This window comes from Polyergus mexicanus, unplaced genomic scaffold (genome assembly GCF_030449975.1).
Source record: "Polyergus mexicanus isolate NDT 795.1 unplaced genomic scaffold, iyPolMexi1.0 SCAF_4, whole genome shotgun sequence".
NCBI classification, from domain to species: Eukaryota; Metazoa; Arthropoda; class Insecta; order Hymenoptera; family Formicidae; genus Polyergus; species Polyergus mexicanus.
In genome coordinates this window covers 4,451,802-4,464,782 of record NW_027223324.1, presented here as the reverse complement: position 1 = coordinate 4,464,782, position 12,981 = coordinate 4,451,802, and the positions used below count along the sequence as shown (strand labels likewise).

General features: G+C 35.5%; 1 protein-coding gene across 1 annotated transcript in view; it reads right to left on the bottom strand.

Moving 5' to 3' along the window:
- LOC138932848 (calmodulin) overlaps positions 1-12,708 on the bottom strand; it is a 44,128-nt gene extending 31,420 nt beyond the window's left edge. Inside the window, exon 1 of the mRNA XM_070295056.1 lies at positions 12,341-12,708. Within this exon, the coding sequence (XP_070151157.1) occupies positions 12,341-12,379 (39 nt within the window). The 5' untranslated portion in view covers positions 12,380-12,708. The remainder of the gene's footprint in view (positions 1-12,340) is intronic.
- Positions 12,709-12,981: the final 273 nt, after the last annotated feature.

Genomic DNA, 12,981 nt, shown 5'->3' with positions numbered 1-12,981 from the left:
TTGATTTAAGATTGCTAAATGGTAGAAATAATGTAATCAACGATTATAATTATCAATATATGTATATGTGCAAATATATATATATAATAAATAATAAATGATCAGAAATCGTGATCAATGAATAAATTAAGATTAAAATAATCGTCCAACATGATTTATTATAATCGTTTTCAAAAATTACGGATTAACATTTGTGAATGTGCGATAATCGATTTTACTCACCAAAATCGATGTGTCGTTATCGCATGCCTTTTATCTGCATTTGATTATCACTTTATTCCTTTCTATTCCCGATTCTTTCTTTACCCTAGATAATTATATACGACACTTTTGATATATTTTCACTATATATTCACTTGCATATTGTGTGTCTTTGTGTGTAATGTACTTTACTAATTCAATAATTTACTAAGTTGTTAATTTTTCGCAAAACTGACGTTTTCAAAATCTGTCATATACGACAACTCGATAGATTAATTCGACGCTGTTTACGAATATTGAAATACGCGTGAAATCGCCCGTTGTTTTTAATTCGGCACTCCCGATATTTATTCACACGCGAAATTCACTTTGCGGATAGAAAGACGCGAGAGACCAAGACTCAACCATGACCCGCGCACGACTATGACTGAAAAGGTTACGGAATATTTGTCAAAGTTTTGGGCAGAGACACGTAGGCAGAGTGGGGGAAGGAATGTACGTCACGATGAGAGCGCGCCTCTTACATAAATAAAGCCGGGTACAATAAACATTTACGATATAAACAAAGACAAGAACGGAGATCGGGCGACGCTTTATGATCTCGATTAGTTTTCACGATAACGTATGTGAACGATTATACGATAAAAATCACTTCTAGACGCACCGAGAATACGATGAATTTAAACACGAAACGTGAAACGCGACGTACTTCAGTGAGTGTATTTCCCGCGCGTTACCATGATAACGTGGCGCGAGATTATTATTATATATGGCGGCAAATAATTTCGGGGTTGCTTCTAAATATATCCGTTAATCGCGCTTACGGATCAGTCGATGCGATAAAATTATAAGCCGTTAGTCGGATCGGCATTTCGGACACTCGTTCAAACGCGAAAATCGCTTTCGATGGTTGAACAATGCGAGAAACCAGGCGAGCGTAATTCGATCACGTTAATGCAACTGTAATAATTACAAATAATGTAAAAAGAATTTCTTAGAAACACAGACATCCCGATAAAAGTACATTTCGAAAGCCGATCGCACAAAATTACGCCTTATAAATATCGATAATTAATTTATTTATTCGCGAGATACAAAATTAAAACTTTCAAATTCCGCCATTTGCAATGTCTCGGCAGATAAATCACGGATATCGCTTACGAATATCGAAAGATATATATCGCGGTTGCGCGGACTAATAAATGCATCGAAATAATCGTCCGTTATTCGATTCGGCACTCCCGATATTCATTTGCACGCGGAATTCACTTTCGACGGGTAAAAGGACGCGACAAACCCGGAGCGAACGCGACTCTGCCGCAGACTCGTACTCTAATGCGATTGTAACAGTTATTTTGAAATATTTCAGAAGAGCTTAGGGTAGGTGGCGCGAGGAGACAAACCGCGTCGCGATGCAAGCGCGACTCTTCCAAAAAAAAAGGCGAAATAATTCTTCGTAAAGACAAGAAAGCGAGACTTCTGTAATATCGATAAATTTTTACGATAAACGATAGTTGAATAAAAATCATTTCTGGACACAACGCGAGAATATAACGAATTAAAACGCAGAATGTAGCGCGAGCGTGAAACGCGACGTACTTCATTTACCGAGTTTCCCGCGCGTTACCATGGTAACGTGGCGCGAGATTATTATTATATATGGCGGCAAAAATTATTCCAGCATTGTAAACTAGCATTCTCTCTCTCTCTCTCTCTCTCTCTCTCTCTCTCTCTCTCTCTCTCTCTCTCTGTAACACTAGTACACTAGTAAAGTTAAAACATAGTTAAAATATCTCAACTTTACTAGTTTCTAGTAAATCACTAGCATACTAGCAGTTAGTAAAAAGGCATCGTGTTAATCATGCTTAATGGCACGAATTTGAAACGTTTTCGTAATTCATGTAAAAACAAATTAATAATTAATATTAGGAATGTAAAATCAGTTTATAGTAAATAAATTATAAGTCATTATTTCTTAATTATATAAAAATGAATTTAAAATGTAAAATTTAATATTATTTATTAATCTGCATACACAATTCATTTTCGAAATTGTGTGACTTTATATTTTTTCATATAAAACTGTCTATGTATTTGTGAAACTTTCAGAGAACGAGATCAAAACGCGAATACTTGACAAACATCTTTCCTTTCTTTCCTTCCTTTTCTTTTCTTTTCTTTTCTTTTCTTTCCAATTTTTCGTAACTATTTCAATCTTATCGTACAAATCTAATGTTGTGAATCGCATCTCCTGTGTGTATTTCTCCTATCTTTTGAATTATATTTTTAATTCCACAAATATAATGCTTTAATTAAGCTACCTTAAACGACACATTATTATATTACAAATAAAAATTGAAAAACTTTATAATTTTGAATTGATGCATCGGTTAATTCTTAATTGCAATTTACACGTGCCTCTTAACGTCAAAAGCAGCGTCAAAATAATCCATTTGCCGTTATATGTAATAATATTGTAATATCATGCCGCTACAATCACGTATATAAGGAGAGGATATTAATAAAAAATATGTTCTATATTTGTATTTATATATTTCTTTCTACGAAATTTATATATTTCTTTGTACTAAAATAATTCTCATTTTATATTTTACATTATTCATCATTTTGAAAACTAGAAATTAAGCGTCGAAAAAGTCGCTCGAAAACGTCGCTCGAGCTTCGCTTTCTTATCTCTCTGTATATTCCGAGAAATTTCATGCCAGTTTTTTCCTGGAATAAGTGCGCTCACGCACGTATACACACAGCAAAGACTCCCTGGAAGGGAGTCGAACATAGAAACGAAGGAGATAGCGATATTTAAATAGCGTGCCTCTCTTTCTAAAAAGGAGGTACAATCAGCCAATCGTAGACACAGGAATATCCTTCTCTATGTCTTTCTCCTTCTTTCTATTAGAAGTAGAGGGGGCATACGTACGCTCTCTTTTCCACTGCTAACAGCTCTCTGTCCTTTCCTCTCTTATTTCTCTCCTCGTTGCATCCATCTAAATCCTACCTAAATTTTCCGTAACCGTTAGTATCGTTAGCAATTGTTTCAGAGCGCGAATCCGTGGCGGAATCGCGTCTTTCTACCCGTAAAATAAAATCCGCGTGTAAACGAGTATCGAAAATGCCGGATTCAATAACGAGTGATCGTCTCAGTATGTTTATTAACCCGCGAAATCATACGATATATTTCTTTTGATATACGTAAACGACACCGATACGATTTACGTGCCGAGATATTGCATGGCGAAATTTAAAAGTTTTAGTTTTACAACGCGAATGAATTAGTGAATTATCGCTGTTTATATCGCGCAGAATTTTACGCGTCTTTGGCTTTCTTGACAAAAAATACGTTCTTATTTTATTGTTAGATGTACGGCAACGCGTTTCCCATCTCTCTCTCTCTCTCTCTCTCTCTCTCTCTCTCTCTCTCTCTCTCTCTCTCTCTCTCTCTCTCTCTCTCTCTCTCTCTCTCTCTCTCTCTCTCTCTCTTTTCCCTATCCCCATCCAATCCTTCCTAAATTTTCCGTAATCGTCGCAATCACATCGTATTAACGCGGATTCGAAATCGAATAGCGGTTGCTTCGTCATCTCCCGCATCGTTTTATCCATCGAAAATGATTTTCGCGTGTGAACGAGTATCCGAAATGCTGATTCGAGTGATGACTTATAGTTTTTACATATCCATTGATTCGTAAACGAGACTAACGTAACGTATCTTTTGATATACCCGTATTTATAGGCAATGCCGGAATCATTTTTGCCGCCATGTATAATAATAATCTCGCGCCACGTCACCATGGTAACGCGCGGGAAACTCAGTAAGTGAAGTATGTCGCGTTTTATTTTAATTCATTATACTTTCTCGTTGTGTTAACAAATAATTTTTATTCAACTATCGTTCGTTATAAAAATTGATTGTACAGAAACTTCGTTTGAGTCTTGCTTTCTTGTCTTTGTCACGAAGAATTATAGCGCCGTCTTTTTCTGGAAGAGTCGCGCTTGCATCGCGACGCGGTTTGTCTCCTCGCGCCACCTACCCTAAGCTCTTCTGAAATATTTCAAAATAACTGTTACAATCGCATTAGAGTACGAGTCCGCGGCAGAGTCGCGTTCGCTCCGGGTTTGTCGCGTCCTTTTACCCGTCGAAAGTGAATTCCGCGTGTAAATGAATATCGGGAGTGCCGAATCGAATAACGGACGATTATTTCGATGCATTTATTAGTCCGCGCAACCGCGATATATATCTTTCGATATTCGTAAGCGATATCCGTGATTTATCTGCCGAGACATTGCAAATGGCGGAATTTGAAAGTTTTAATTTTGTATCTCGCGAATAAATAAATTAATTATCGATATTTATAAGGCGTAATTTTGTGCGATCGGCTTTCGAAATGTACTTTTATCGGGATGTCCGTGTTTCTAAGAAATTCTTTTTACATTATTTGTAATTATTACAGTTGCATTAACGTGATCGAATTACGCTCGCCTGGTTTCTCGCATTGTTCAACCATCGAAAGCGATTTTCGCGTTTGAACGAGTGTCCGAAATGCCGATCCGACTAACGGCTTATAATTTTATCGCATCGATTGATCCGTAGGCGCGATTAACGGATATATTTAGAAGCAACCCCGAAATTATTTGCCGCCATATATAATAATAATCTCGCGCCACGTTACCATGGTAACGCGCGAGAAATACACTCACTGAAGTACGTCGCGTTTCACGTTCCGTGTTTAAATTCATCGTATTCTCGGTGCGTCTAGAAATGATTTTTATCGTATGATCGTTCACATACGTTATCGTGAAAACTAATCGAGATCTCAGAAGCGTCGCCCGATCTCCGTTCTTGTCTTTGTTTATATCGTAAATGTTTATTGTATCCGGCTTTATTTATGTAAGAGACGCGCTCTCGTCGCGACGTACATTCCTTCCCCCACTCTGCCTACGTATCTCTGCCCAAAACTTTTACAAATATTCCGTAACCTTTTCAGTCATAGTCGTGCGCGGGTCATGGTTGAGTCTTGTCTCTCTCGCGTCTTTCTATCCGCAAAGTGAATTTCGCGTGTGAATAAATGTCGGGAGTGCCGAATTAAACAACGGGCGAATCTCAGTATCTCTATTAATGCGCACAATTGCGATTATAACGCGTATTTTAATATTCGTAAACAACATCGTATTAATCTATCGGGTTGTCGAGAATGCCGAATTAAACAAGGCACGAATTTCAGTATCTCTATTAATTCGCACGATTTGTTTAAAGTTTAATTTCATCGTACTTTTACTGTGTTTAAGAATAATTTTTATTGTATAATCGTGTATGTGTGTTACCGAATGGATATATAACCGAACATGCCGCGTAAGTGACTGATGTCAGAAGGAGCAAAACGGAGTGAAACAGTGATCAGAGATAGGAAGAAATGAGATATGCAATGACGATGCATCGACTGGTGAGTCAATGATTTATTTTACTTACATGATTGTTGATTTATTGGCTACGATTTCGAATATTCGATAAATATCATTGCGGCTCAAGCTTTTTGTCTTTCATGCGATACTTTTATCGCACAAGATTTTTATTATTTTATACATTATTATTAAAATTGTTATTATTTCATATCTTCTTTTCTTTTTTCTTTTTTATTCTTAAAGTATACGTTTTTCATATATGTACGCGATTACATATACGTATAATAGATTTCGATTATTTTCATTATTTAATTAAAGACAAAGACTTTCTTGATATAAAAATGCATACTTGGAAAATATATGAACTTTAATTGTCTGATAAATATTAAAATAATAATGAAAACAGTGAGAATTGTGAATCGCTCTGTAATTAATAATGCATCAATAATTAAATATTGTTATTGAATTTCGTCACTTAAAAATTCCGAGATTATCAACAAACTTGTACATTAATATTTTTTTTTTAATTTTTTTTGAAACTCGAAATTCGCACGCTCTTTGCGCGCTTCAAAAAGAATTCTTTGAGTTTGCATGTTACTACTGATTCATAAGCTAACTCGTTGATACATAATTAGTCCAATAAAATACGTAATATATAATATATAACATGGGTGTATCGCGGCACCGATATATAAGAGCAAAGTTGTCATACCCACCTGTTGATGCTTAAGAAAGATAAGAAATAAAGAGATTGCGCGAGCGAGATATAAAATATTTTTAATTGTAAGAATAACATCGAGACGATCGAATATACAGACAGACAGACAGACAAACAGACAGACATAAATGAACAGAGAGGCCGTGAGTAGTCGCGATCCTGGAATATGCATCCGCGAGTAGTACGACAATAACGTAGTACCGACGTATATACCGGGTGACGCGCGCGTCGGTAACTCGTTCACGACTCGGACGGATTCTCGCTCGTGGCTCGTGTTCACTCTTATACCGACTGACGCGGTAACATCGAGCAACTTCTTTCGTAGAACGACATCGCAGTATCCGGGAAAGCTTTCAAGGAGGAAAAAGCTTTTGACTTACCGACCGCTTGCGAAAGCTTTGCGCTGTGCGATGCACTTACCTACAAAAGAAAGAAAAAGACACGCGTTAGAGACAGTTTTTTTTTTTTTAATACATTGTCGATATATACCGTCGATTATACGATATATAATTTAAAGGCGATTAAAATTGTCAGTGCTTTTCAAACGTATTCCGTTCAGAGTAATGTTTGCTAAAGTTGCAGCATCGCTTTCGCATTTTTTTGCACGTACGATACTTTTCTCACGCTTTTGTATAAATAAAATAAATAATAATAATATGAATAAATAAAATAAGAATAAAGGGAATAAATAAACAGATTTAAATACAGAACAAAAATATATAATATAACGAGTTTTTGGAAAATAATGTTTAATTGTTTTAAATATTTTAATTGTTTTAATTACGCATTAATATCTAGACAATGAAGTTTTAAAGGATCCACGGTTTGAAAACCACCGCTCGAAAGAAAAAAAAAAACAATTCAAAGAAATATAATCGGTTAAACGTAAACAAGGCCGTGAATATTATTTGAATTTCGGAAATGTGTGTGCGTGTGTATTCTAAGAATAATTAATAAAAACATTTTTAACTAAATTATAGTAACTACTCAATGATTTAATATTATAATAATAATAATAAAAAAAAAAAAAAAAAAAGTTTTCGAAAGAGAAAGAACAATATTTTAATTTTACATGTAAATAAGAATGTGTCACAGATACTGTATGTATTAAAATATAAAAAGTATCATACACAGCACGGTTCTATATGTAAATGATGAAACATGCTAAAATATTTTTAATTATACGAATACTACTTTTACATTTTTTTTTTTTTTTTTTTTTTCATGCATCCTAAAATATCGTTCATGCGCGATTGCTACAAACTACAGAGGCTAAATATAAGATATCACATACGAATTTAATCAAAAGTCACAGAATAGAGAAATACTTCTAACTTTACAATTTTCTCTAAATCACTTATAAATACACAGTTCAGTGTTTCTCAATTTTTATTATAATTAAAAAGAGAGAGTAAATGTGTATTTGCAATTTTTTTACGACATCTTACGATGTAAAGAAAAGCTTGAAAAAAAAAAATGTGCCTTTATATCGCGGAAGTTGAGTAACACTGATCTATAACTTCAAAGGTCGATCCTGGCACTACCTACTTTTTTCTATATAATTTACTTAGCGCGATTAAGGCGATTACACTACATATAAGCTGTTCCGCGTGCATACGAGGTCTTTTAATTATATCGCCGCATTTAACATAGACGGGTATACATTAGGCTAATAAGATGCATTGCGGCGATCCATATCTCGAGTTCTCGTCATGATAAATGAGACAAATAAAAATGCGGAATGTCCTAGACTCGCAGCTTTTTTTACAAATGTAATATAAGCGAATTAATCGAATCTCATTAAATTCGGCGAACGATTACGCTACCGAGATAATTCTCTGAACAATCCAACAGAGTTTACTCGATAACGAAGGGATTTAACGAAGGAGATTATGATCTAGTATACGCTAATAAGAGCAGTGAACAACGACTTTCTAAGGCTTAAGATCTAATCTAGCGTCGCCTAAGCTATACTGTAACGGTGTAACAAACGACCCAAGCTTTTTTTCTTAACTTTAAAGATACCTGCACGACCGTCGGTCCGCGATGCCGCGGTCCTGTACAATAGAAAACAAATACGTTACATACGGTCGAATAAATATAAGGGAAAGAAAGTTGTATCGCTGAATCGTCTACAAAACAATTTTGAGTGTCGTGCGATCAATCAAATATAACGCGATCGGTATATTTTAGATTATTATTACATTATTTGATTACACATTTATTAGCATTATATTAATATTCGTTATAATATGTATTTGTTATTGATATAATTTTTAACATAATTTCTATAAATAGAGAGACGTGCGCGTGCTACATTCTGGTTACATTTTCGGACAGTAAATTATATTTTATATAATATATATGTAATATATGACGACATTTATTGTTCTAACAAACTTGAAATCGTACGATTAAGACGTGGTGATAATCATACTTTTATGACAAGATGCACGCGATAGCAAAATGTTGGCTATTAACATCTGACGGCAAGTCGCAAATGCGAGTCATTTGCTATATCGCGTCCATTGTAAGCCTAGCAACAGGTGGGCCGTTATCCTTTAGGCCAGTCCAACACTTTCTCTCTCTGTATATGAAGAGGAAGGCATTTGAAACTACCGCAATTGTCAATAATAAAGAATGAGAGAGTAATTCCCCAGATGGCAACTTTCTCGTCGCTTGCAACATAGTCACAAGACAAATCGTAGCCAATAATTCAACGTAAAAAAAATAATAATAATAATTCGATATCAATTATTTTAATTGTGTAGAGAAAATTGGATTTGTACAATCGAGTGAATTTAGAAATAAAATTGATTAGCTGCCATGTTTTACATACAAAAATTTTGATTATACAAATTAAATAAAAAAAAATATATATATATTAATGTAATTATGCACGAAGAAAAGAAATGTATTCATTTACATCTATTTAAAAGTTTATGCGAAATTGTTTTTTTTTTAAACTGAGATAAAAAAAAATAATAAAATATATATTTTGAAATGCATAATTATAGTCTGTATATGGTAAAGTGTGTACGGATAAAGAGAGAGCATAATAACGCGTTAACAGTATTCTTGGATCCATAATAGTGTCCTCTATCATTTTTAACGATTTAATACAGAATATATGCGTCTGTCCTTATTTGCTATCGCGATCGTGGCAGAGTTCGCGGCTTTAACTTGGCACAATGTAGCATCATCGAGGTAGATATCTCTCTTGGGTCGTAACACGAACAATTACTGTCCATTATTGATATTAACACTATGCGGCGACAATATCGCGTTATAGAGGCATACTCTGCAGAGCGGAAGCCCCTAGCGTATGCCATAAATTAACATCGAAACTTGGCTGAACGCGAGAGCCAACCTTGCAGCTTAACAAATGTGCCAGTCGCCCTTTTGTAACCTTTTCCATTTAAAGGTTGCCAAGATTTTTATTTTAGCATGCTATAAATAATACATTTGCTATAATACATATGTTAATAATGCAATCATTTATTATTATTAATTATCTCGAAATACTTTATTGATTAAAAACAAAGAGAAGGGAAATAAAAAGAAATATAATTTTAAATATCTTCTGGCACACATTTTATATTTTACATTTGAAAAAAAGAGATTTTTTTTTTTTTTTTTTTTTTGTCACATTAATGTCTCGACGATACGATAATACTTTAGAAGAGATAATACTCTTTCTCTGTGCTATATATAAAATAAAATATATCATTAAATATGTTTCTTAAATAGCGAAATAATACCCGAAAATTAATGTTCAAATTACAGCCGAATAACGTTATCGGTATAAATTTGTACGATAAAAAAAAAAAAAAAACAGATTTTATATTTACACTTTCGCGTATAATTAAATGTTAGTCTGAGGCGAAAGATGTATAAGAGTCTACATCTGTTGTCGCGCGAAGCTGTCGAGATCGTTAGAGACGACGCGAAGGTCATGTCCCGGATTGCCACGTACCCAAGAATTCCATCGAGTCTACGGATGCTTGAGAAACGGGAGAATTATATATATATATATATATATATATATATATATATATATATATCTGTGTGTGTGTATCGAGATAGAATTCTTTCTCTCTTTCTCGTCGTCCTTCGCGCACATCTACTTGCTTTTCCGACACTGGTAAACGCCCACCGATGGATGAAAGAAAAAGTCGACTATCGACTATACGTTCTTTGATACGAAAGTCACACAGAGTAAAGAGAGATTTATAATTTTTAAATTTCGCTCAAAGCGAGACTCGCGAGAGCAGTGGTTCAGTTATATTTTTATTAAAAACGTACAATCTATTCGCACTTACGCAATATTGCGTGAATCGTTACGTGGAGCGAATATTCTTATACTACAAAAACTTTATGATAGTAAAGAAAGTATTATAATCGATAAATTAGCCTTGCAAAAATATGCAAAAATATACAAATACATTTTTGCATGTTTGCAAGCTAATTTATTGATTATATATGTTATTATATGTTCGTTATTAGAATGCACAGCATAATAACAAAATTTATCCGAAAATATATAAACTATATATATTATACACAATATTCTTTGATTTACAAGTTCCACATATCTTTAAATTTTGTCCTCGAATCACGATTTTTTTTTTTCACATTTTTCCAAAATGTGATATTCGCTTAACGTATAACAGTAATTTTATTGATGGATAGAGTTCTTTGACGAGTTTGAAATCGACTTTTTTTATGTGAAAAAAACTCTACTAAATAGTTGCCGAATAATAACTAACCGTGTCAGGTTATTAAAAAAAAAAAAAAAATCAAAAAAATCAAAAAAAATCGATCATAAATCGATCAGAGTATCTATCATTAAAATTAGAATGATAAATTGTTGGATACTCGCATATGTTTCACAATAATATCTCTCTAGGAAATTCAAAATCTCAAACTTTTAAATGTCTTTTTTTATTTCAAATGGTACTTATCGGTCCCTCTTAGCGCAAAATCTACTTTGATCGGATTACTGATCGGATCGCTCACGATTTTATCGCTCTTAACGGAATCCGAAGATGATTAATGTGATAAATGTGCGAATCGACACCGCGATAGGAAATCAAGCTTTCTCGTGTTGGTTTAATACAATCTCGTCTGTCGCACTCGTTTCTCGCCTCTTAATAACGGACACATCCTACTTCTTGCGAGATAAAAGACAAACGCTTCAAGTGTCGAATAAACGGAGATCCTTTTAAAAGCATGTGCGCTCGAAATTCGAGAACTTTTAAACGTAACGATCGAATTGCGTCGATTCTGATAGCGATCGAGTTTATCCGAGTGTATCTTTCGAGAGAAAAGGCAACATTTCGATTTCATTCGATTGTTCGCTATTGATTGTTCACTTGTAATACGTAATCGTAACTTATTAAAAAAAGAAAAGAGAAGAAAAGAAAGCGCTCCTTTTCGTGGAGATTCAATTTTTCGTAAAATTATACCGTTAACTTTGATCTTTATTTGAGCGTATCCACCATAGAGCTTGAATTTTGCGATAGACGCCACTACTAGGCGAAAGAAAATTCATAAATATTAATGTATCGTACGATACGTATCGCATCGATCTCGGCCCGCGCTCGTTCAATTAAGCCGCTGATTAAAACGAAATTCCGTAGAATATATATATAGCTTGTTAATATTTTATACTTTGTTGTTAAATTTATTTTTTATAATATTTCTATCATCAAATTATCACGATTAAACATAGAACAAAATTTGACATTTCTATTCTATCGAAATCTAGACTCGTAATATAATATAAATTCCAATATCTACATAACTTTTACTTCCTAATAATTGACCGCGTTTTAAGGGGCTAATTCTCTAATCGCATTTTTGAAATAACGAGATAATTTTCAATCGAGCGAGCTCTACCGATGCTTCTCGAAATTGGTCTCTCGGCGAGGTGGCGGCGGTGGCGGCAACGGCGGTCAGCCATTGGCGGCTGAAAAATAAATACACAATAGAATCTCTACTCACCCGGCGCATCACGCGAAGGGAGAACGAGGATGTCTTCATTTTAATGGTAATTCTGACAGCTTGCTACGAGAAGTTCCGGGATCTGGACGGTATCCTGGGATGGCCTCCTTCCTTCGCCAGCGTCGCCGTCGTCGCCGCCAACGCCGCACCCCCGGACGGAGAGAGAGCTCTGATGCCGTTCTCCCGCGTTACGTTTCCGTATTTTGATCGTCGTCGATGACCCTCGTACCTCGATCTTGTCCGCGACCCCGGATGCCAACTGGAGTTGGAGCAGCTGCGAGATCTCGGCTCGTAATCGTATCGCGGCGGGACGAAACGCGCGAAAAGGATCGTTCTCTCAGGGGTGGCTGAAAGGCTACAACTACAGGTGGTCGCGCGTTGTTGACTAAATCTTCGCGCTCGATCATATCTGTCCGCTTCTGTCTCTCTCTCTCTCTCTCTCTCTCTCTCCCTTCCGCGCGCGCACTTCTTCCACCCTTCCTCCTTGTCGTCATCTTTTCGCTCCACCACCCGCCGCGACCGCCCCAGTCGATTCCCCAGCAACGCGCATACCCACGCACCCTCTCACACGTGCAGTGCGAGCGCACGCGCGCTCCCACGCAATCTCCCCTTTCTACGATTTTCTTCCCTTGTGTTATTTC